This window comes from Melospiza georgiana, chromosome 3, assembly GCF_028018845.1.
Source record: "Melospiza georgiana isolate bMelGeo1 chromosome 3, bMelGeo1.pri, whole genome shotgun sequence".
Lineage (NCBI taxonomy): Eukaryota > Metazoa > Chordata > Aves > Passeriformes > Passerellidae > Melospiza > Melospiza georgiana.
In genome coordinates, this window is record NC_080432.1 from 113,296,870 (window position 1) to 113,320,479 (window position 23,610).

At 38.2% G+C, this 23,610-nt stretch overlaps 1 protein-coding gene across 2 annotated transcripts in view; it reads right to left on the minus strand.

Annotated features, from left to right (window-relative positions):
- Positions 1-23,610, minus strand: part of MDN1 (midasin AAA ATPase 1) — a 92,746-nt gene that overhangs the window by 58,261 nt on the left and 10,875 nt on the right. For both annotated transcript variants that reach the window (XM_058019739.1, XM_058019740.1), the window contains 24 exons: positions 22,484-22,696; positions 21,150-21,281; positions 19,604-19,707; positions 17,567-17,681; positions 15,842-16,035; positions 14,748-14,829; positions 13,976-14,071; positions 12,863-12,975; positions 12,191-12,339; positions 12,034-12,094; positions 11,331-11,542; positions 9,799-9,902; positions 8,671-8,815; positions 7,918-8,014; positions 6,600-6,713; positions 5,823-5,970; positions 5,548-5,658; positions 4,580-4,731; positions 3,942-4,120; positions 3,367-3,575; positions 2,140-2,286; positions 1,269-1,410; positions 1,006-1,140; positions 789-927 (listed from right to left, as the gene is read on the minus strand). In XM_058019739.1, coding sequence (XP_057875722.1) covers positions 789-927; positions 1,006-1,140; positions 1,269-1,410; positions 2,140-2,286; positions 3,367-3,575; positions 3,942-4,120; positions 4,580-4,731; positions 5,548-5,658; positions 5,823-5,970; positions 6,600-6,713; positions 7,918-8,014; positions 8,671-8,815; positions 9,799-9,902; positions 11,331-11,542; positions 12,034-12,094; positions 12,191-12,339; positions 12,863-12,975; positions 13,976-14,071; positions 14,748-14,829; positions 15,842-16,035; positions 17,567-17,681; positions 19,604-19,707; positions 21,150-21,281; positions 22,484-22,696 — 3,293 coding nt within the window. The remainder of the gene's footprint in view (positions 1-788; positions 928-1,005; positions 1,141-1,268; positions 1,411-2,139; positions 2,287-3,366; positions 3,576-3,941; positions 4,121-4,579; positions 4,732-5,547; positions 5,659-5,822; positions 5,971-6,599; positions 6,714-7,917; positions 8,015-8,670; positions 8,816-9,798; positions 9,903-11,330; positions 11,543-12,033; positions 12,095-12,190; positions 12,340-12,862; positions 12,976-13,975; positions 14,072-14,747; positions 14,830-15,841; positions 16,036-17,566; positions 17,682-19,603; positions 19,708-21,149; positions 21,282-22,483; positions 22,697-23,610) is intronic.

Consider the following 23,610-nt stretch of genomic DNA (forward strand, 5'->3'; position numbering starts at 1 on the left):
AAAGAAGCAAACCAAGCAATCAGCTCACTCTGGACAGGATTCATACTTTCATTGAAGAGCTATGAGGCAAAGGCCCAGCACGCAAATTTTCTTCTGCTCCCTTTCATTGAAAGAAATGTATGCAAAGTGAAGCCATTTTTGGCACAACTGTTGCTGATTTGCACAAGAGACCTTTTAAAATTAAAATTAAACCAAAATCAATTAAATTTAAATCAATAGCTGTATTGATGGATTTCTGCATGTTCAAAGTCAAATTTATTTCAGCTTGCCCTTCCAGATACTCAACCAGCCCATCATTTCACTGAACTGGAAGTGCTACATGTCTACACCAAGCCTAAGTCTGATGGAATAAACTGCTGAGCATCTAGTTTTCATTTACTACCCAAATAAATTTTCCTTCTCTCTTTTCTTGCATTTTTCTTTCCTTCTATTCCATAAAAATTTACTCTACAAATTTATTACCAGCACAAGAGCAGACAGTATTTACGTCCATGACCTCCACTACCGTATATGAGGTGGAGAAGTGGCAGCAAGATTATATTTTCATTTTCCTACTTTCAAGTAACTTCTATGTAGTTACACAATGCAGATGAACCCATCAAAGACACAGGTTAAATGAGATGCATCTGCTTCCCCCCAGAAAGGAACTGTGAAAAACAGCAGCTGCAAGTCTTCCATGAGACAGGCTCAAATTAAAAGATCCCAGATGAAAGTCACACTGAAGCCCACGCAATGCTTTTGTCTCCAGCTCAGTAGCTGGTACAGAACATCATAAAAAGCAAGATTACCCAGTGTCTCCCACCAGCAGTACTGGTTCACCAAACTCCAGGGCTCGTCCCACCAAAATGGCAATTCTCCTCATCCCCTGAGTCCAGACAACATGGCTGAAATCTCTGTCCATCACTGACATCCATGTGGAAGACTTAGCTGCACAACACAAAGCAATCCATCAGCTTCAGTCCATCTAGAGATCATCTACCAGTGGGGCCCCTCGAGGAAACTCACCCAGCAGCTTTTTGACACTTTCCCCTGAGAAGAGAGACTCAGGATATATTTTTTTCTTGAAGTGTTTTTCAATGACACTTTGAATGACATCCACCTCCTCCTGTTTCCTGACTCTGCCCGCCAGAAGCATAAAACCTACAAAACAGAGGAAGAGAGAAAGCAATTACTACCTGGGTAATCAGCGACAAAAATTTACACTTCAGAAGCGGGGACTGGAAAGCAATTCCACAGACACTCGCCAAAGCTGGGGCAGCAGAGCTCACCATCATTGGCCAGGTGCTGAAGCCAGTCGTAGTCCCGCTGCAGCTGCTCTGCCAGCCGGTACCGCTCCGCCCAGCGGAACAGGTCCCGCAGCGTAATGAAGCCGTGCTTCCCGGCAAACACCGTGGAGCCCCTGCGGTACGACTGCCACGAGAACAAACGTCAGCTATCTTCTCATCAACCTGTGCAAACACTGCTAGCAAAGCTAATCACCCCTCCCTGCAGTGGCACTGCAACAAGAAAATGCTATGAATAACTACCTAAAGAAGTTTGGAAAACTCACGATGTCTAAACACTAACTCCTTTTAGGCAGGTATTTGATGAGCATTAGGAACTAAACAATTTAGATAATGATAATTTTAAGAAAAAACAACTAAGAATAGAATATTCTTAGTTGCTACCTGGAATAAAACTAAATCCAGCTTGTGCTGCAATAATTGCTTTTAAATACAAGGTAGTTTTAGTTACATACTAAGTGTCAAACGTCTGTTGAATACAGGAGAATCTAAACATATCCAAAATTGCTGCTTAAAAATAATACCAAATTTCACATGACCCAAAGATCCCTACAAATCCAATTCTGTGCTTTGGCTCCAGAGCAAGGGATAATTCTACACATTAAATCCCAAGGTGTCTGTTTTTTTGGTGGGTTGTTTTTTTGCTCCTAGCTTTCTTTCAAATCTGACATCACCTTTCCTAGCCTTAGTCTTAACCATTGAAAATTAGTACCTTGGTGGGTTCTCTCCGTGATTTAGGATTTTAAATATACTTTAGCTAACAATACCTCCCCCGTGAAGGAATTTCTGTTTCTTTGTGCATGTTACTTTGATGTTTGGATTTCTTATACTAAAAGAAAAAAAAACACACTCATACTTGCAGGTCTAACATGACTTTGACAAGCTTGCTGCAGTAAGAAGGTGGCAGACTGCATCGCTTGTGCAGGATGGTTTCCAGTTCAGCACTTGGCAGTTCATCAAAATGCAGCTCCACAAAACGATTTCTGAAGGCTCTGGACAAAACCTAAAATATGAGACCACACCAGTGTTTGAACTTTTTCCTTTGATATTGCTCATAGATATTCCCCTACACATCCAAAGGAAATAAGGATAGTGTCATAGCATACAAATTAACACACACACATCAACATTGAAAGAAAGCATAACAGACAGATTGGATGATGAGAAAGCTTTCAAATGGACTGGGTGTTTTAAGAGCATAGGCAGCTAGGCATTACAAAGCTACGAGCTTACTCTCCTTACAATGGGAGTATTGGAAGGGTAAAAGTGATAAAACTTTTTAGGCTGAGACAGTTTTATAGGTAAAGCAAAAGGTGCATGTGCAAGCAAAGCAAAACTAGCAATTCATTCATCACTTCACATCAATAGGCAGGTATTCAGCCATCTCCAGGAAAAAAGGGCTTCATCACACACCAGTGCTACTTAGGGAAACAAACACTGAACTCCCCTTCCTCCTCCTCCTGCCCCCAGTTTTGACTGCTGAGCACAGTGCCATATGACATGGAGCATCCCTTTGGGCAGTTGGGGTCAGCTGTACCAGCTGTATCACCTCACAGCATCTCATGCACCCCCCACCTACTCCACAAGTACGTGGGGCAGTGTGAGAAGCACAAAAGGCCTTGAATCAGCCCAAGCTTCGCCCAGCAATCATTAAGACATCCCTGTGCCATCAACACAGTTTTGATCACAAACCCAAGCACAGCACCATAGCAGTCACCATGAAGAAAATTACCTATTCCAGACAAGAAACAGTACAAAATGGACTTGTACAGCTCAAGTAGAATCTCTTTCCCAGTGCTCTTGGACAAGAAATTCTGATTCAAGTGTAATATACATTAAGTTTGGTTCACTAAATCACTTAAATCATAACTACCTAAAATTAATTAGAAATTCTGTATCCATGAAGCAAGTAACTCACCTAAACAGAGCTCAGCTGTACTGACAGTCCACAGCCAGCTCAACTCTCTCTCTCTCTCTCAATTCATGCTGCTATACATCATTACATTTTCCCATCACACTCTATGTGTGAGAGAGATTAACTCCCTGAAGTCTTGGCTACCCAAAAGGAACAGATCATACACACCTTTCTGCCACCATAGAGACCTGGAGGGTTCTGAGTGGCAAAGAGCATGAAGCGAGGGTGAGCTTTGACAACCTCCTGGGTCTCAGTAATGAACAGCTCCCTGTTATCATCCAACAAGCGGTTGAGAGCCTCCAGAACATCAGTGGGAGCCAAATTCAACTCATCTAGAACAATCCAGTAGCCCTTTCTCATTGCATCTATGAGAATGCCTTGGGGGGAAGAGAAAAATGCCTAGTTAAAAATCTTATAAAGCAAATCTAACAGAAGCATCCACTCAGATACTTTCAGCAACCCATTTCATTCAGGATGAACACTAATCCAGAGAAGGAAGCAACAGTACTGTTTAAGTTGTTGCTGGCTTAGCATCTTTAGGTCCCATAGGACAAGCATAAGGAGACTTTCCAAAATTCATTGAAATTCACACAAGTGATTATCATTAAAGTGCAACTACTAACTTTATGACAGGTCATCTCTCTATTGTAATAAACCAGACAAGTTAATCAGAAAAGGGGGAAAAAACTCCCAGCCACTAAAATGAGACAGGAATTTGGAGTATATGGAACATGCTCACTTACCTTCCTTAAATACCAGCTTTCCAGAGGCATCTGATGTGTAACAGCCAATATATTCTTGGATATCAGTATGCTCATGGTTGTTGATCCTTACACAATGATTCCCAGTGGCAGCAGCCAACCAGCGAATTAAACTGGTTTTACCAACTGAGGTCTCTCCTTGAATCAGTACTGGATGAGTCCTAAAAGCCATGACCAAAACAGTGGGTTAGAAGCACAAGCCATGACTTTCTCACACACAAGATGTCAACGTTGTTAAATCACACTACCAAAACACCACCACTTAACTCATTTGGGGTATCCAGGATCACACAATAACAGGGAAATAAAAATATCTTCACTCCCAAGTGCTAACAGCTACCCATGAAGCTTTTCATGGCAGTGTGAAATAAGCAGGTTATTCTAACTGCAAATTTCTAGATCAGAATTTAAATAAAACTAGGTATGGCAGTAAGATGGTTTAAGGAAACAAAAAACACATGTATAAATTTCAAGTCACTCTATAATGAAGTTAACTGTAAAGTAGAAGGAAAATAGACATTATTCATCCAAACAATAAAGATTAGAGGGACACCAACAACTCAAGGCCTAAACAAACATAATTATATTAATTTTTTAAAGTAAGAAGTTAAAACACTTACCCTGCAGAAACAACCCTGACAATGTCCTTCAGATTAAGCTTAACTGAAGGGGTGAGCACGTAACTCTCATCTACTGTAGGTTCTTTGTCTCCAGCTGAAATCCAGTACCCTTCTATAAGTATGAAACTCCCTCCTTTAGGTTTTGGTATTTGCTAAGGAGACATGACAGAAATAACAGATTATACAGATGGGTTTCAATTTGCTAATGAAAACAACTACTGTCACACCACTGCTACATATTCTCTAAAGAAATTTTTAATTAATCCCCGAGCACTCCTGCAGTAACCACTATCCCCCTGCCACAGAATGCAAATTACAGGAAAAACCTGACCAGATTATTTCAGGGTCATGAAGCAGAAATCTTTGCCAGTGGCATGAAGATGAAAATGTCTCAAGAGTCTTAGCACTGAAATTTGAAGGGCATTTACAAGCAGGAGCTTTGCTTTAATCTTTTTTATATATTTATACACATTTTCCAGCATGAAAGGGTTTATTTTGAAACAAATACCCATCTCTTTAACTGGCTTCCCCATCCCCCATGCAAACTCATGCTGGGTTCCCAGCACTACTGACATTCTTCCTTTCCCATAAGAGACAAAGCACAGATGCTTCTTCATATCCATATGTTCTGCATTCAGTCTAAAAATATAAAGCCTGAGAAAGCTTGTCCAAAGTCTGTGAAAGCTTTACAGTTGGAACCACTGCATTAAGCTGTCCACACTCCACAGTGCTTCAGTTATTCAGGCTTCCATATTTTTTCAAATTAATAAATAAAACCAGCTAACACATCAACATTCAAGCAAAGTAAAAAACTAGAAAAGAATGGCATTAATTTTTTCCACTTCTTAACTTTGTAAAATGAAAAACAGAACTGCAAGAATGAAATGTAGAGGAAAATCAAAGGAAGACAACTCAAAATAAATTCTACATTAAATACTAGACAGCTCTTCATAATCTTAGTTGCTTACCTGCTTGAGAAGGCTTTTGATGTTGCCAGAGACTATATGCTGGCATATCAGCTTTTGAACCACTGGGTGAGAACCTCTGTCAAGCTGTGTCAGGAAACTCAAACAGAAGCCCTAAGAAGAAGAATTATTTTCAGTGATAAACAAGAAAAATAAGGAAAAAACATACAGATTTAAGAACCATTTCTGTTCAATACTGAACTTAGAGAAGATTATCCTTTACCCAAACAACCTCTGTAGGGAATACACACTGAGCACATGCCAGCCCAGGTAATCACCTCATACAGGGAGCGTGCTATGCTGCCACAGGGGTTGGATGCTGCAAATCTCAGGGCCCTGCACAGGGTACGGAGACTGTAGTGAGGTCTGTGGCCAGTTCCATCCACCAGCTTGGTTTCTGCTTCCTTTCTCACAGACAAATAGAAGCTGCAAAAATACAGTTACATAGAGCTGTTACTGATCAGCCCGCTGCTCCAAGCAATCAAAGCCCAAGTATGAACACTTCAGTTTATCCCCAACTGTTACTTTTCTCAAAAGCTCCAGGTTAGGAAAGCCATGCCAAGCTCTGCCATCTGTACAGTCAGTGAAGCACAGCAACAGGGTATTTTTAGAGCCGTATTTCTGACAGAGCTTGATACACAGAGAGTGACTATAAACTCCAGATATTCTAAACATGAGATAGGTCACCTCACACTAGGGGAAAGAAAGGTTACTCTGGACAAACACACAATACTTTCTTCAGAATTATCTACAGAAGCAAACCATTGTAGTCTCCCAGACATGAAAGAGGACTGAAACAACAATGCTATATAACTGGTGCCACCAAGAAAACAATTCTGAGTTTCAAAAAATTTAAACCTCCTTCCCACAAATACAGAAACCTGCAGAATTAAAGAGATGGATGTCTACACTCTTCTGTTTCCTACAGCTATGCCAACTGCTGCATGGAGAGCATTACAGTGTTTCCCAAAGTAGGCTAACCACAGACTATCATCACATACTTATTTTTTGTGTCTTATTTCATCAAGAATTTAAAAAGATTACAGTCGACTTACTTCACAATTCCTTGTACTGTATTTCTGCTCACATTCAAGCTTCTCAGATAATCCATTATAAGAATTTGCAAGTCTCCTTCATTTCTCAATTCTTCTACATAAAGTTCAGTAAACCTGCAAGAATCAAATCAATCTGTAACACTTCAGATACCCGACCATATGGAAAAATCATGTTGTATATAAATCCCATGGCATATAACATTTTAAATTTGTAATTAACAGTTAAAGCTGCACACCTATATACTGTCCAACCTACAGACAGACTCAAGAAGCAAAGCAGTTGAAAAATAAGGTATTACTAATATTTTCAAGTAATTTATCTGAATTAGTTTAACATCTTAGACTGATAGTGAACAGTGTGATTTAAATTACAAATTTAAACAATTTGCAATAGATACTCAAATGTTACAGCCTAAACAACAAAGTACTGACACAGCAGTAGCTATTTTTGACAAATAGTAGTAGGTATTTTTGACAAATAGAAATATAAATTCATTTAAACTTAGTAAGTTATGCTGATGCTGAAATCTCTTTTCTTCTGTATTACACTAATTTTCTTTCCTTTCACTAGTCTGCAAGAGAGCCAAGAGCAATAAAATCTTACTTTGCCACTAATAACTACAAATGACTAGTTACACATAGCTAGTGCATCTCTAGAGTCTTGCCCAGTGTTTATGAATCTGGAAAGGGACTACATATGCAACTTCTGGCACTCATGAGTGAAACTGCATCAAGGAGGAGATGTGTGCATACAGGAACAGGTAATGGTACTGAAGAATGGATTTGTCTCAATTCCAATTGCCTTGCCACATTTTAAATGTGCTGAGACCACATATCAAATATTGGGTGCCACCATGCAAATCACCTTCCTTTTGAGTAAACAAGACTGGATATTCAGCTTTTTGCAAGGATCATCAACACTTCTAAGTTAAGAGAAAGGCTGCTAAGCAGACACTTACCTGTCTTTTTCACTCCCATCAGGAACATAATGCTTTTAGCATTATACTGCAGTACCTGGGAATGCTGCAGTAACATTCCCAGGTGCTGACAGCTTCAATGTGAGGAATAATCATTTCCTGTTCCCAATGACAACACTCTACACTACTGCTAGACCATTTGCTCATGGCTTAGCTACTTCCAAGTATTTTGCTGACTATTTCATGAAAAACCTTCACTATACATCTCTCACAGGTAGCAAATGAGTTCACACTTGCATCCTCAGGCTTCAGATAAAGCATTCTTCACTGGGCAACTCCTGAAACTAATTAAACTCTGAAAAAGACAGTGACCATTTTGTCCCAGAATCATTATTTCCTACCTGTTTCTTATTCCTAGAGGAAGATTTCTCTTTCCAACATCTGTAGCTGGATTCATGCACGCAAACAAGCGAAAATCAGGGTGACGGACAAGAGGCTCTAAAGGAAAACAGAAATAAAAGGCAAAGTTCATGATAAACACAGGATATTTATATGTTAAATAAGGTGTATTTGATCTAAAGCAATTTTCTATTGCTGCACTACTACATTTCCTCCATTTCCTTCATTTCCTTAAAAATGCCAGCATCAAGAATTTTCAGAGAATAATCCCATGTGATTTTATCAGAAGTACCTGCATCTTCACAACAGCCACAGGCAAGTAAAACCCTGACTTTTTTGTGTGTAGCAAGATGTTGTAACAACACAAAACACTTCAAAAATTATGTCAGCCCTAAACCTGGAACTCCTTTTGCCTCTTTCAGAACAATAGCCAGTGCTTCCCTCAGCCAGAAGAAAATAAAGCCTGGGATGCTTACACAACATTTGCCTCTCTCTAGCTTTTGAGAGCAGCATTCAGCAACTGTAGTTTTTTATCTTTACATCTCTAAAGGGAGTTAACTTTCTACACAGCAGTGCTCACACTGCTGTTGAGAACAGACCACTTGCAAAGAAGTATGAAATCTACAAAGAGCACATTGCTCTCTTCTGCACACGTTCATTTTAATGGTAAATGATCTCAACTTATTTTGAGCTACATAGAATAGGGAACTCAGCTGAGCACCAAGATAAGGCATAAGCAAGCACAGAAATAGTACCTGTGTCTCCTCTGTCCAGTAACACCAGTGACCCAGATGATCCTTCCAATAAACCACTCAGGCACTCCAAAGTCTCTGCTGCAGCCAAGTTAATCTCATCCAGTAAAATCCACTCTCCATTTTTTACTGCTTGTGCCAGAGTACCCTAAAAGAAAGATCAATTTGTTAAACATGTTGCCAGGAATGAAATGTCAACTGAAGCATTCAGACACTGGAATTACTTGGTGTGCAACCTATGGCTCGATTAGACAAATGGCAATTCCAGACCTTTTACAGAATAGCAGTTTTACTGCTCTCCCTCAATAACAGCAATCATTTGGCCAGTCACAGAAGTCACACAGTTATCATATCATTGGACCAGTTAGCAGTTAGATTGGCTCAAATACAACAGATTTAAGATCCCTTTTTTGTGCAATCTAGCTCTGTGGTGCATAGGTGCAATACCACATGAGAATAAAGTTAATCCAAAGAAATCCAAAGACACAAGCACTATTATGCTCCTAAGGAATCTGTACCCTTTTAATTAACACTATATTAAGACAGAGGTTTTCCAACTACTCACAAATACATTTTTCTATAGAGGACTGGTCAGCATTTCACACACTTTACATGAAATTTGAGAGAATATATTCAGATTATTGGGGTGACAATAAACAAGCATAAATAAACCTCATGGTTTTTCCTAACCACACATAACGTCTTCAAAACATATTACAGGTTTGAAACATTTGGAAAAATCACTTCTAGATAAACAGCACAGATTCTTAATATTAAATCCTTCACAGGATTCCCTAGCCAGAAGCAAGACCTACTGGAGGACTGATCAAGAAGTTTTTTCTAATCTCCTAGAATTAAAAAGAAGATATGACATACTGATATTTTTGTCATACCAGTCCTAATTCCTGTTATACAGCACTGAATTAATGTGCTAGCACAAACCAGTCTCCACTGTCCATCTCACCACTGCTTCCTTGAATCTGCACGCTTGATTTCATGGAGTTATCATGGCACATGTTCTACTTCACAGCAAGGTTCTTGCCAGGAAGCTACTTATATAATACTGATTGCAAAGTCTTTTAAATACTTCTCCTTATTCCTCCTAGCATCAAAATGCACATGTCTAAATACCTCAACAAATGCAAAGAGAAGGGCATTTTCTGTCATTTTCATCTGTTGATGAGCATGATTCAGTTTAAGACCAAATGCCTCCCACTTTTCCTTCAGTGGTAAGCCTGCAAGAAGAACAAATTTTAAGTTTGTACCATCAGAACAGTAGCACAAAAAATGTTTCACAACTGTTTTTTAATCAAGTTGCTTCAAGCAGAGAGATACAAAAGCTCAAGCAACAAAAAAATTTAAGTCCTTCAGATGACAAACCACAAATTAAAAAAATAATTTAATCTTGTTGACTTGGTTTCCTGCATGTGTGGTTTTTTGTTTTTTAAATTTAACTGTGCCCATATGTGAATAGTGCTCAGATAATTTGCTATTCATTCCCAGATGAGGAACAAATACCTATATTGCACATTGTTCCAGCATGACTGTTACCACTGTCTAATTTCCAAAGACAGAAAGAGACATGCCAAAAAAACAAAATCCAAATTTCTAACCCTTATGACAGAACAGATTAATTATGAACACTTCAGTATCAATAATTAACACACTATTGCTTATCAGATACAATATTTACTATAGCACTGATTTCAGTTATTTGTTAAAATCCCTACATGAGCTACATGCAACATCAAAATTCTTTAAGACACTTTGCAAGATTTCAGCTTGTCTTTATTTTAGGATTGTCAATTCCTGCAATAAGTGCAAGAATTTTTTAAACTTTTTTTTTTTTTTTTAAACATTTGGGAGCACTTATTTTAATATCTGCATATTCAGAAGAACCAGTTAAAAGAAAAGTGGAGATAAAGTTTGTGATTACTTTTATTTAGCCCAAATGGAAAGAAAGATACAATTTCACTTGTTCTGCTGGTCTAGAACCAGAAACAACTCCAAGCAAGGCAAAGTATCAACAAAGCCTCAGCCCCAAAATGGGTTGTGAAGTATAAAACAAGAAAAACTTATTTGGAGATAAAACCACTCTGGAACAAAATAAAGCACTAGGCCAGTCAGCATCACTAACAGAGGAACCAAGGCAAAAGAAAGATCTTAAAAATAATTTCTACCCTAAAACAGTTATTACTTTGGGTTTGGTTCTGTTATTGTTGTTTTGCTTTGTTTTCTAAAAAGGACATTTGTGAGACACAGGCAGGTTCCAGGGCTGAAAGTGGGAATGCATTCACATAGAAGAGCGACACACAAATGAGCAGGACTGCTCCCCAGCACAGCAAACAAGTACTGAGTGGAGACCAGATGTCAAGGGTACCACAAAGCAGACAATCTCCACACTCTCAGACATAGCTACCAGCAGAGATGAGTTAGAAAAAGGAAAAACAAAACAAAACCCAACGACTGTTCTAACACTGTTCGGAATGTCTTGTTGCAATGCTGACATTGCACTTCTCAAAACCAGAAAAAAAAAAAAGATGTAACATAGGGGAAGGGAAAAAACCCTAAACTTCAAACAAACCCAAACCAAATTCACCAGTATTCATCTACCCTCTGCATAGTTTAGTATTAATGTGTGTTTGAATCATCTGAAGTCTTACCAGATGCATTTTCTTTTACTTCTTTATTAATAGCAGATTTATGAATATGTTGCATTAGTTTTAGCAGATCATGCCAACGTTTCTGTCTGTAGCAAGTCTGAATGTGTCCCAAGAACGTTTGATTTTTCTTCCTAGAGAATGTCTGATAGAAGAGTTCTTCAAAAGACTCTCGCAGAGGGAGCCAGATCAGCTTGTTATCCACAGGCTTGTAACTGAAGAGAAGCAAAAGAGTAATTATTTATGTGAGACAGTCACCTGTGAACTTAAAAAAGAAAACAAGTCCAAAACCAGTTACTTGAAACAACAATAAGCTGCATGGATGAACCCTTGTTTCTAAAGTTTTTTACTCAACTAATGAACTAATAGAATTGTACATATCTTAATGCACCAGGAGGTGATTTTTGCAAAGACAGGAACACCCTGATGAGTAAAATATTTGTAGTGCTACCAAACAATCTGTCCAGTGAATATTACATCAGATGTATATTGAACAGCTTAGGCATTTTTAAAGCCATTGGGCTGTGTTTTTGAATGACTTCATCACACACAGCTCTGCACACAATTCAGTGCAACTGCTCTGCTCTTCAGCAATGACAAGAAGGTTTCTGCATGCAAACATATTTATTAAGACATTTATCCTACTAGGTAACAGATACTGCCCATTTGTTCTGCAGAACAGACAAAAGAGTGGTCAGTGACTCACCCCCCTAAGAGATCTGCTGTGTCACTTTGTTGGTTCATGTTGACAACCCTCAAACGGTGTCCTTGAAACAGAGATGAAAAGCACCATCAACTTGTGAGTTTGTTTGTTGTTTTTCACATTATCTTCAAGGAAATTACAATTTTTACACATTATTTACCTGTAATATGAGCTAGGTACTGGACGGCTGAGGTTTTGCCAGTTCCTGTTTCACCAACCAAGAGCACAGGCTCCCCTTTGACAACACACACTGCAAGCTGTTCAATCAGAACTGCAGATGGCCGTGTGGCAGCAAAGGTATGTTTTGCCCTGGAAAAACAAACCAAGTTACTCAAACTAAGATTTATCAAGGAGTTAATTTCAATTTTGCCTTTAATTTTTTTTTTTTGTGGAGGTTTGATTTAGGAATTTTTTTAATGTAGGTCGGAAGAGAAATAGTTCTAAGATACCCTTCTAAGATACTCATTTTTCTCAAGATACAACCTAAAAATGCAGGGTTTCCAAATAACTTCCTGGCCAATGAAGTTACCAACACATACAAAAATCTCCCTCAACCAAGGCAGAGCCACCACAATCTTTTTATAACAGCTGTGGATCCACACTCTTTTGAAGACACTCTAGTTCAGAGAAGCTGAAAATATCCATGCTTTGGCTGCCAGAAGCATGATGCAGACACTCTTAAAAATACACAAGGTAAAACTTGGATTGCAAGGGAAAGAGCTCTCACATTCCTTTCATTAGAATGAGAATACCCAATTCGAATTTTCCTTAAACCCTGTGACCTGCAGCCTATGTGAATTTCAATTCACATGGAAACTACAGGATACTCTACCTTTGAAGAGTGAGAGCCTGGTTCTGCTTCTTCACAAGATTCACTCTTCCAACAGAGACATCTTGTTCCCGTATTGAAATTTCCGGTTTATAGAGTTCACAGAAGAACTCCACCTGTGGAAAAAGCATCAGCATCTCCAATACTAACGTTGCTTCCACAACAGTAACAACACCCATGCCATGCTACCAGTATTATTTTGCAGCAAGTTAATTTTTAATAGCATAATTCTGTATTTTGGAGGTTTCACATAATCATAACAAAACACTGTAAAACAGTGAAGGACTTCGGAAGTGTTTTTATCTATACAAACAACTTTCAGCTTAATAACTTGGTAATAGTCTTTGCCACTGTATTTCTACTTCACCTACTTCCATGGTAGTTCAACAACACAAACTTGAACAATTATTTTAACAATAAGAAAACAATCTCTCTTAAAAAAAAATCCTTTGTGTAAACAAGGATATTTTGCCACTTGCAGGGAATAATACAATCCTCTAATGAAATAATGCAAAGAAGGACAAAGAGAAAAATCCACAGAAGAGTCAGGGATCCATCTGTCAACTTAAAAGTAACTATAGATGGAATTCGCTTTGCAGACTCCTTTCTACAGTCAGAAATAGTTCACAAAGAAGTGATTTAGTTTAATTTTGTCATTTATACAGCTCCAGAGAGGCAGCTGATTTTGTAATCATGAGTACAGAACAAGTAGCAGTAAAGATCATGTTTCTCTCTGATCTCTCTGTTTAAGAGTTTAATATTCACTGTAAACCATCTAAGTAAAACACATTCTTTGCTACCCTGTGCATATAGTGGTATCATGTGCTTAGGCAGCTATGCTGCTCCAGCTGTGAAATCCTTCTTTTACATCCTGAGGCCATTTGCTCTAAAACAGGTAGCGGGGAACTTTTAGAGAAAAAACAAATGCAAGTGAACAAAAAATAGGATAAAAACAGATCCTGGGATGGAACAGAAAGCAAAAAAACCTGTTTAGGATGGAAAAGTGAGCATAATTTAAATAAGAAATAGTGTAACATATTTCAATTAATCATAGAAAAATTGCAAGCTATAGAATAAAGATCCAATAAAGATCATGTTAATTGCAGCTCACCATACCTTTTTTTTTGAAATGTTTAGGTAACTTCCAATAACTTTTGCCATTTTCTGTCTGCTCCCTTGATTGGACAACATGGCTGTGAAACAGTCCAATGCCTGTCAAGGGGAAAACCAACTTCTTGAAAACTAATTTTGTATGATTTTATCTGACAAAGCACCATCTTAATCTAAACGAACTCAAATCCAATCCAGCCATTGCAAATAAAACTATTTCACTGTCCTCTGAGGGAGTCAAACAACAGAGTTCAAAAAGATGCAATAAGAACTTCTAAACTCTGTAACGTAGTGGGTTTACACCAAAAATAAAAACTTTTCAATGCCCAACCACAAAAGCTGTTTTTAGACAAATGGACCAAAATGGAGATGGAAGTAACATTATAAGATCTCACATCTCAAAACTGCCTCTGACAGATGCACACCCAAAAAGTCCTCAACCTATACTGTAAACTGATGAGTAGGTAAGAAGAAAACTAGCCCCATATTACAAGAAAAAGAAAGGTCTCAGCCACACGCAATCCCAGCTTGTATCAGTTACAATTATTTCCCACCATGCCGTTTGTACAACAGCACAAATTTCTTTTAGCACCTTACTGCAAACAACTTTCCTAGTAGCAACAAAAGCTTCTGATCAGAGAGATCACAAACATTCCAACTACAGTCCAATTGCTTCAAAACAAAACCAAACAAATTCCCATCTCACATTCCCAAAGAGAGGATTTCGTGAGACATCAATAGAATTTGGGATCAATTTCCGCATCAAGTCTTACCGCACCTCCTGAAAAATATTCACTGCTGTGGTTGAAGAATTACTGTCAAAGTTGCAAGCAATCCTGCTGCACCAATTCAGTAGGTCTCTAAAAAGAAAAAACAAAAAGATTTGGAACAAACATGCCAAAATAAACAGCATCTTCTTTCATGTTCAGCTTAGGTCGTGACATCATCTTGCGGCACTTGCACGCATAGTTGTTGTGCAAGTTGTACATGGGAAGATACAAAGGACAATAATTCTGAGGAGCAGCTGAGCACACACCAACATTGCTTATAAATAGATCATACATACTCCCATTAAATCATAACTTTAACTGTAAAACTCAAAGGTATTAAAGAGTCCAGAAAGGTATAAACCCCCTATTTTTTCAAGATACAAATTCCTTACCAACAACAAGATTTTCCAAAAGGCAAGAAAAGGAAACTTTGTTCTAGAAAAAACTGACATTCTTTTGCTCTACACAAATATCAGGTACTACCCACACCTAGCATTTACTAACTAATTTACAAAGCACTACTGGTTACAGAAATTCCAGATGAGTAGAACTGACATTTGGTAGGAGAGGAAGAAATAATTCAGCATCAAACTACATTTCATCACAGAATTTCTGAAACTAACAGCACATTACAGATACAGTTATTTTCAGACACCTTAAGTTATAATGCTGAGTGTTCAGCATGAAATAATCAAGATAATATACTCAGTTACTGAAAATGTTATTTTCTAGCTACCGAGATAACACTATAAGCACCTTCCAGTTCTTAACTAGTACCAATATCTTGTGTTAACAATAATTAAGAATAAATTCACATGGGCTGATGCCAACAAAGTACTGCATATGACAGAACCCACACATTCCCCCATGCCACCCAAAAAGTAAGTATAGCAAATAGGAAGTTTAAATAATCCAGAATGAGTTTAGCTTCTTTAAATGATATATTAATCATTATTTAAAATGAAAAATCTATTTCCCAGTTTTTCACATTTAATTATTAAGCTATTACCATTCTTTCTAAAAAGTTAAGAAAAATAACAAAACTAAACCCTTCTATCTCTGTAGCTAGCTGGTTTCCAATAAACATGTAAGAAAAGACAACCTTAGAGATAGTTCTCGTCCTTCCAGACTTGGTTTCTTATGTTCTGATCTCGATTCTGATGTTGCTTCTGGCACATGACTGGAGCCAGCAGTGCTGTTTTCTGGTGCCTGATACTTGTCTCCAGCAAGGTCAATGAAAATGTCTAGCAAGTGATCTGTCACAAGAGCAAGGTTGGGGTATCTCCTTTGGAGGATCTGAAACCAGAAACAAAAAAAAATTGAAAAAAAAAATTGAAACAAAACAAGAAAACAACAAACCCATCCACATTGGAAAGAAACCATCAGCACCCCAGTTTTCACTGGGAGATGCTTCAATAGATATAGCTAGCAAGCAATATGAAACTGCTCTCCTGAAATCTCTCACCTGAAGAAATCAGCAATTATGACTACTATGATACTGATTTTGATGCCAAAAACAAACTTTTCCAGCTCAGCTCTGCTCCAGATCATTTAATACATTTGCACAAATAGCAAGAGGAAGAAAAAAAACTACATTCAATCTTATCTGAACCCAAATCGTGACCAGTTTACAACTGGTAACAGAAGTCCTTACCTCCCATCCTTTTATTGACTAAATTCATATTGCATTCAAATTATCTACTCACTGTGCTGACAAAGGCGCGTTAAGGGGATAATTTTTCTTTTGAAACTTCCTTTCAGCTCTGTTCTCTCCACTAAAGCTTGCCAACCAAAATATTGCTTCTCAAAATTACTCTTCACAGATACAGGCCAGGAAAACTGGTCCTACCCTGCCAGACAGACTTTTAAGATAATCAAAAAGATCACGAGACTTTTTTTCAAGGCAAGTAAGTGGGTATACTACTGTGGAATCTAAGTACTCAGTTTATACATTTTTGTGACTTAAGCTACAAAGTTGCAGAAAAAGAATAAAAAGAACCTGGTGGTAAGAGACACAGCTAACACTCAAGTTTTGTTTTTTCATAAGGTTTTTGTAGCTGTTCTTGCCCCACTCCTACCAATTAGCTGACAAATGACAAGAAAGGAAAAAAACCTCACAGATATTTAAGGCCACCTATAATTGTGCTGGCTGCTGAATGAGACCAAAGGAGTGAATGAATTCTACTGAAAAAATTGTCTTCTCCATTTTAGAAAATTCAGAACTTTCTCCCTAACTGTTCTGCTATATACCATTCACTGCGTTTTCCCTCAGCCAAGGTTCTTCCAGAATCAGATCCTGTTTTGAGCTCTGTATCACAAGGAGAATCTCCAGAGAACTGAATTTTCATATGAGCCCTAGGCTGTTTTAATCTTCTGAAGAATTACACAGAGCAAACACCTCCCAGAGATGCTAACAAAAGAAAGATGTTAACAGAAGCAGTTATTTTTAACTGATAACTGACCAACTATTTTTCAGCTCAAAGCTTAGAACACCAAATTAGAGTAAACTCAATTTTCTTTTTTGCTATTTCTCTCTGCTTTCAAGTCCCTGTGGGCTAATAAGCAGCAAAGTAACTTGATTCTTAGACCCACACAAAGCACAATTGTGTCTGTCAAGGCAAGTTCCAGGAATCTTGGTTCAATTCACTTCAAATTTTCCTGACAAACTGCCTGTTTACTTCAAAATTGGCAGCACAAAGCTGAAATTGTAAGGGTCTATTGTAGAACTTGAAGATAAATAAGGATTCAATTAACTACTGAAAACCATTTATTACTCTAAGATGAAACAATTAGTCACATGCCACAATGGAGCAACGCACCCCCATACCTCCTTGAGCTCTCCTTTGCTCATGTTATCCAGATGAATTTTGGTCCAATATTTGTCCAGGAGAGCAGCATGGCTGCTTTGCTGCCTGTACCAACCTCCACCACAGCTGAATATCCTAAATCAAAACAACAATGAAGAAACACAGCATGTTGAGCGTGGCTGAAGAATTCAGCCTTTTCAGTGCATTTCTGTGCATCAAAGAACATGGTACATACAGCTGCTACAGCATAATGCAACAGGCATAAATGACACTGTTTGTCACTGTACTGTCCTGTAGCCCACCTTGCCTATCCATGCCTTCCTATATGCCAAAATCTCCACTGAAATACTTTCAGAAAGACTTAACTTACTGTTAGTTGTCTGTCAGAAGCAATATACAGGATCTTTTGTAAAGGGAGAAACCTGACGGAAGTGGCCTGTGAAGAACCTTAAAGGATCTGTGATCTTACTGCAGAGGTGCAGAAAAAGCATCTTCAGCCCTGTCCCCTCCACAGTGTTCCACAATTCTTCCTCCTTGTCCTCCAGACTCAGCTCTTTCCATCATCTATTTCATACTCTTTGTTCTTTTACTACAGAAATAACTATGCAGCATGTAAGAAGTAGCCTTGCACATGCAAAGCATTAGATTTGGGGTTGTGGTTTGGCTTTTGTTTTCTGGTGGGTTTTTCATTAAATTTTTTCTTCTTTGTTGTATTGTGTTTTGTTTCAATTGTTAAATACTATTTCCCAGCTGTAAACTGCAACAGATTTACAGAATCTACTCTAACAAGCCTAATGAAAATTATAATTTGCTGCCACACAAACTGTTCACTGATGGTTTTGACTGGGACAGAGTTAAATTTCTCCATAGTGTGGGTGGCTGGTGTGGGGCTGTGTTTTACATTTGTGACCCAAGCAGTGCTGATAATGCAGGGATGTCTAAGCTACCCCTGAGCAGGGCTTCCAGAGAGGCAAGGCTTTTCCTGCTCCTCAGGAAAGCACCAGCACCACCCAGCAGAGAGGGGTGAGGAAACACAGGGAGCTGGGATGGGACACGGCCAGGAGAGCTGATCCCAACTGAATATCCCACCAGGATATTCCATACCAGATTCCCAGCTGACCACAAGGCTGTCCCATATTCCATATCAGCAGTGCCCAACACACACAGCTGTGGGAAGGAGGAGGAAGGGTGGGGATGCTCAGAGTGATAGGGTCTGTCTTTGTTTGTGTGGAAAGCTTTTGCTTTATCTAAACTCTATTTCAATCCATGACTTTTCCCATTTTTAACTCTTCCAACTCCCTCCCCTATCCTTCTGCAGAGGAGTGAGCCAGTGCCTGTGTGGTGCTTAGTTGCTGACCAAGGTTAAACCATGACAACCACGCATAAAGAAACACAAATTCTTATGAAATGAGGCAACCAAAGGAGTGGAACACAGAAGACTCAATTCCAGAAAAAACACATCAGAAAAACAAATTTATAGAAGTAAGACAAAATCAGGGAAATTTGTTAAAGGCTTTGAAATAAACTACAAAATATTTGAAAACCATATAACTGTCATTCCCCATACAGACCTCCTAATCTTTAACCTTGATACAAATATTACATTTTCCTATACAAAAAGTCATTTTGACATCCAAGGCAGGAGCCACTACAACAGTGAAACAATCAGGCAGAGCATATTCTATCTTTCTCTGGTTAGAAAAAGTTAAAAACACCTATATTGACACTATAACTATTTCATAACTATCAATAATAAACCTTTTTCACACATTCCTACGAGTGGTGTTTTGTCTTGGTGATGGGTTGGTTTTGTAGGGTTCCTCCTAGCAAGGTTCATTTCTTCAGCCTTGCTGAAGCTATTTTTCTGTACAAAGACTGGGATTCACCCCAAGGCTGCCTTCAAGTGGAAAAAAAATTATTTTCACAGTTTCTATGATTTATATTGCTTGTTAACTGGAAATTGCTAGAATACTCCTATAAAGGTATCCTGTAAAAATCACCATGGACTTTAAAATAGGATACCATGTTCCCAATATCATTTAAGTTTACAAACCTACCTCCTGGTTGCAAAAAATTGGAATCCTGGTGCTACTTTTAAACAGTCACCACGACCAGGTATCAGTAACTCTCTTTTCTCCAAAAGTGGAATCAGCACAGAGATCTGGAGAGAAAAATTATAAAACCCTTTTTGTTTTGGTGACACTAACAGACAGCACAACCATCCACACTTATTTCACACTCGAGATGCTGGAGCAATGCCACTGAGCACCATTACATTGCCAGCAACTGCTATTTCCAGAGATACACTTCCAAGTGATGCTACCAGGAACTGCAGAGCTCCCAGCAATTTTAACCAGCAGTGGAAGCCAAAGGTGTAATGCTTACTTACCTTTTTTTTCTCCTGTATTCAAATTTAATGGTAAGACAATGGAAACGGCAGCCAGTACACTTCAAGTCCAAATCAAAACTATTAATTTTAAAATTATCAAATTACTTATTGGACACATTAAAATCAGAAGCTTTATTTTGTTCATCTGCCTGAACAAAAATAACCTGTGTCTCAAGGATGACATTCTCAACCATAATCCTTTTTCAGTGTATACACTGCTACCCCAGGACAGTTTGGTACCTATTTATAAAACCAACCCTTCCCTGGGGAGGGACAGTAATGGTGGTGGAAAGAAAGAAGGGAGGTATGACCACACCAACCACTCAGCACACAGGGAGCACACAGAAATCCTCTGATATGGACAAAGCAGACAGGATGCCTGCAGGGAGGATTGAAGAAAGGGATTTGGTGAATGCAGGATAATACTCAGGGTATGCTCATCATGAGTGCACTGAGCTAAATCCACAGAAGCAAGTAAGTGCACAACCTCCTAGCAGTAAACTGTCTGTAAATACAAGCTCTATTAATTTGCTTTCTTATAAATTTTCTATTTCTATACCAGAAAGCCTAGAACATAATAAATAAACTGACAGGTTATTCAGTCACATAAAGGATGCTTTATGGAACAGATATGAAAGGAAACAACCAGCAAAGCACCTCTATCACACCATGCTTGCAAATGACTTGTTTTCAGTAGCCATTACTTCAAGAGGCAAGGATGACTGACTAACTAGTTGTTCTGGAGCCAAAAAAAACCAGGAAATATATTAAAGCTTATAATGCTTAGTGCAACAGCACGTTTTTAATATGGAAGAAATGTGTAAGGAAAAATATGTGGAAGGGAAAAAAGGGCACACAAACAAAAAAAGTCTTAAGCCTCATATATTGACAATATTCTGTGGTGTTCAGGGCCACATTTGGTTTCAAACACCAAAACACTACTAAATAGACACGTTATCAGACACATTATCAGTGTCAACTCCAGTTTTCAGAGTGAAATCTGTGATCAGTGTCAGGGTCATGACTACTCTGTAACAAGGACAAAAACAAATGAGGTGTGCAAACATGTGAACCAAGACAGGTGAATTCTGTCTAAGCCCTTCTAAGCAGCAGCATTTTCAGTGTGCTGCTCCAGACCCCTGGTGATCAGACTCCCAAAACTGCCATCATGGGCAGTAAGAGCAGTACCTTAAAGCAAACACAGAGCTACATACCACATCCAGAGGAGCATAATCAATATCCTCCAGGAGTATCCAGCGACCTTTGGTGACAGCTTGTGTCAAGGTGCCAGGCTGCCACACAAACTCCCCAGGTACATCTGTGCACCGATACATCCCCAGCAGCGTCTGTGACAGAAACAGGCACATCAGAGACCTGGGCACGGCCTCCCCAGGGCAAAGGATGGCAGAAACGACCAAAGCTGGGACAGAAGTGACACTTCAACTCTACCTCACTGAACAATCTGGCTATCTGCGCCCAGCATTGCACTTTTTTTAAATAAGAAGAAAAGTTTCCCGCCTCCGGTGGCAATTTTACTGAAACTTAATTATTAAAACAAACCAAGTAATTGGAAGTAAATTTATGAGCTGTGCCACCCTAATTTGTAAGCAATCTAAAGTAATACAGAAAACTGTCTAGGGTCACACCAAGCTTTAGGTTTATGTTTTTGTAAAGTCTGTGACTAAGGTAGTAAACAGAACTGTAAGGCAAGTTATTCAAAGGTCAAATCCAGTCAAAGCTCTGCTTTTCTCTCAAATTGTAACTTCAATATAAGCACTGCTTTAAAAATTGAGTTTGTGATTTTACTGCTACATATTTTATACCTTGAACTTCACCACTTTGTCTTAAATATGGTGGCCTTACTCTTGTATATGAGAAGATGCAGTCTGTGAGATGGTGAAACCAGGTGCTCCATGCAAGCATAGAAAGGTGCTTATGGATGCTAATAAAAACCTTCTGATAACTTCTGGTAAATACTAACCACCTCAAAAACTAAAAATAAATTGTGCCAAACAACATAACTCAAGCTCCAAAATTCTGTATGAAAAACAAGAAGTACATAAAATTATCTACAGGTAGAGCTTAATCATTAATATGTAACTGCAAATCACCTCAACATCCCAGTATCTTACTTTATCTCACCTTTATATCACAAAAAAAAGACATCAGATTAAACTAACATTAGCTCACTTAAACTGAAATAAGTGTTCATACAACCTCTGGCACCAGAATCCTGCTTTTACCAATACAAATCAATTTTTTTAATAAAAAAAAAATCAATAGTGCTCTTCCACAAAGAAAAACCCTGATAAAACATAATTTGAATGATTCAGGTTTAGCAAAATTATGCAAAGAATTTAAAACCTACTGGAAAAAAAGAGTTATTTTTCCTGTTTGTTTATTCACTCTCACCAATATTAAGACAAGTACTAAAGAGCTGGGCACTGGGGTCCTTGGGTGAAAACATTTTATTATTAGAAAATTAAGTCCATGCTTTAAGTAAAAGTTGTGTCACATGATTCAAACACCAAACAAATCCATCAGTTACCTTACTATCAGTTTGATCTCCAAGCTGAACTTTCAAAATATGAGGAGGTTTTGCTCTTCCTGTAACAGCTGCTAAATATTCAATTAAAGAAGTTTTGCCACATCCTATCGGTCCTTCTAATAAAACAGGAGTCTGATATGATACAGCAATAGCAAGGTTTTGAAGATTTGTGAAGGCAGATTCAACCAAAACAAAATTGCTGGTGTTATTTTCCTGTTCAAACATAAAATTTTGGGTTACCACATTTGAAATTACTTTTCTTACAGTTGTACCACACAGAACAATTAGGAAAGTGAGTCTAACAACAAGAAAAATTTTGGCCTGCAGATCTGCATATAAAATAAAATAAAGGAGTCTAAAGTTGTATCTATTAACAGATACCAAAATAGATTTCATCCAAAAGCTATTACAGCTGAAACACTTAATGAAAAGTATACATGCAACTTGATGCCAAGGGGAATTCACACTAAGTTGTCAGTACAGGCACAGTAACTATTCAGTCATAACTCATGTCAATCAAATACAATTTGCAATATGAGTGAAATTAAGTCATTGGAATGCATCCAAATCACAGGACAAATCAAACAGCAGTTGCATTCAAACAATGCAAATATGAATATTAAGTGGATAAATGTGAGTATTTACTTCTTTCTGTAGAGGCCAAAGCATAAGATCATTAAACTCAGTGAATGAAAAAAGTTATACTCAATAACATTTTCATTATATTCAAAATGAAATGAATTCAGTTTATGGAATGGTAATTAATCACTGCCACGGATAGTCTCCAAATATTCTGGCTTTAGTCACCTATCTATATATGGCACAAAAATTAGTGCTTTGTGCCAAAAAGCTCAGAGGAAGGAAATCAGAGCATAGAAACAAGTGTCTTGTATTTAAGTCTGACCTTTTTCCAGATATAGCTTCATGTACTTCTCTGGAAACAAGAGAACCCGCTTCCCCTGTTTGCTCCTATGTCTTCATCAGACCTCCTAAACTGTCACTGGAACCTCCCTATTGTAACTGGAACTACACTGTAGACCAGATCAGTGGAATACCTTTGGCTATTAGAAAATACAAGCATTCCTTTCAGGGAAGTTCTCCCCTCCCTCAGAGATAAGAGAGTATTC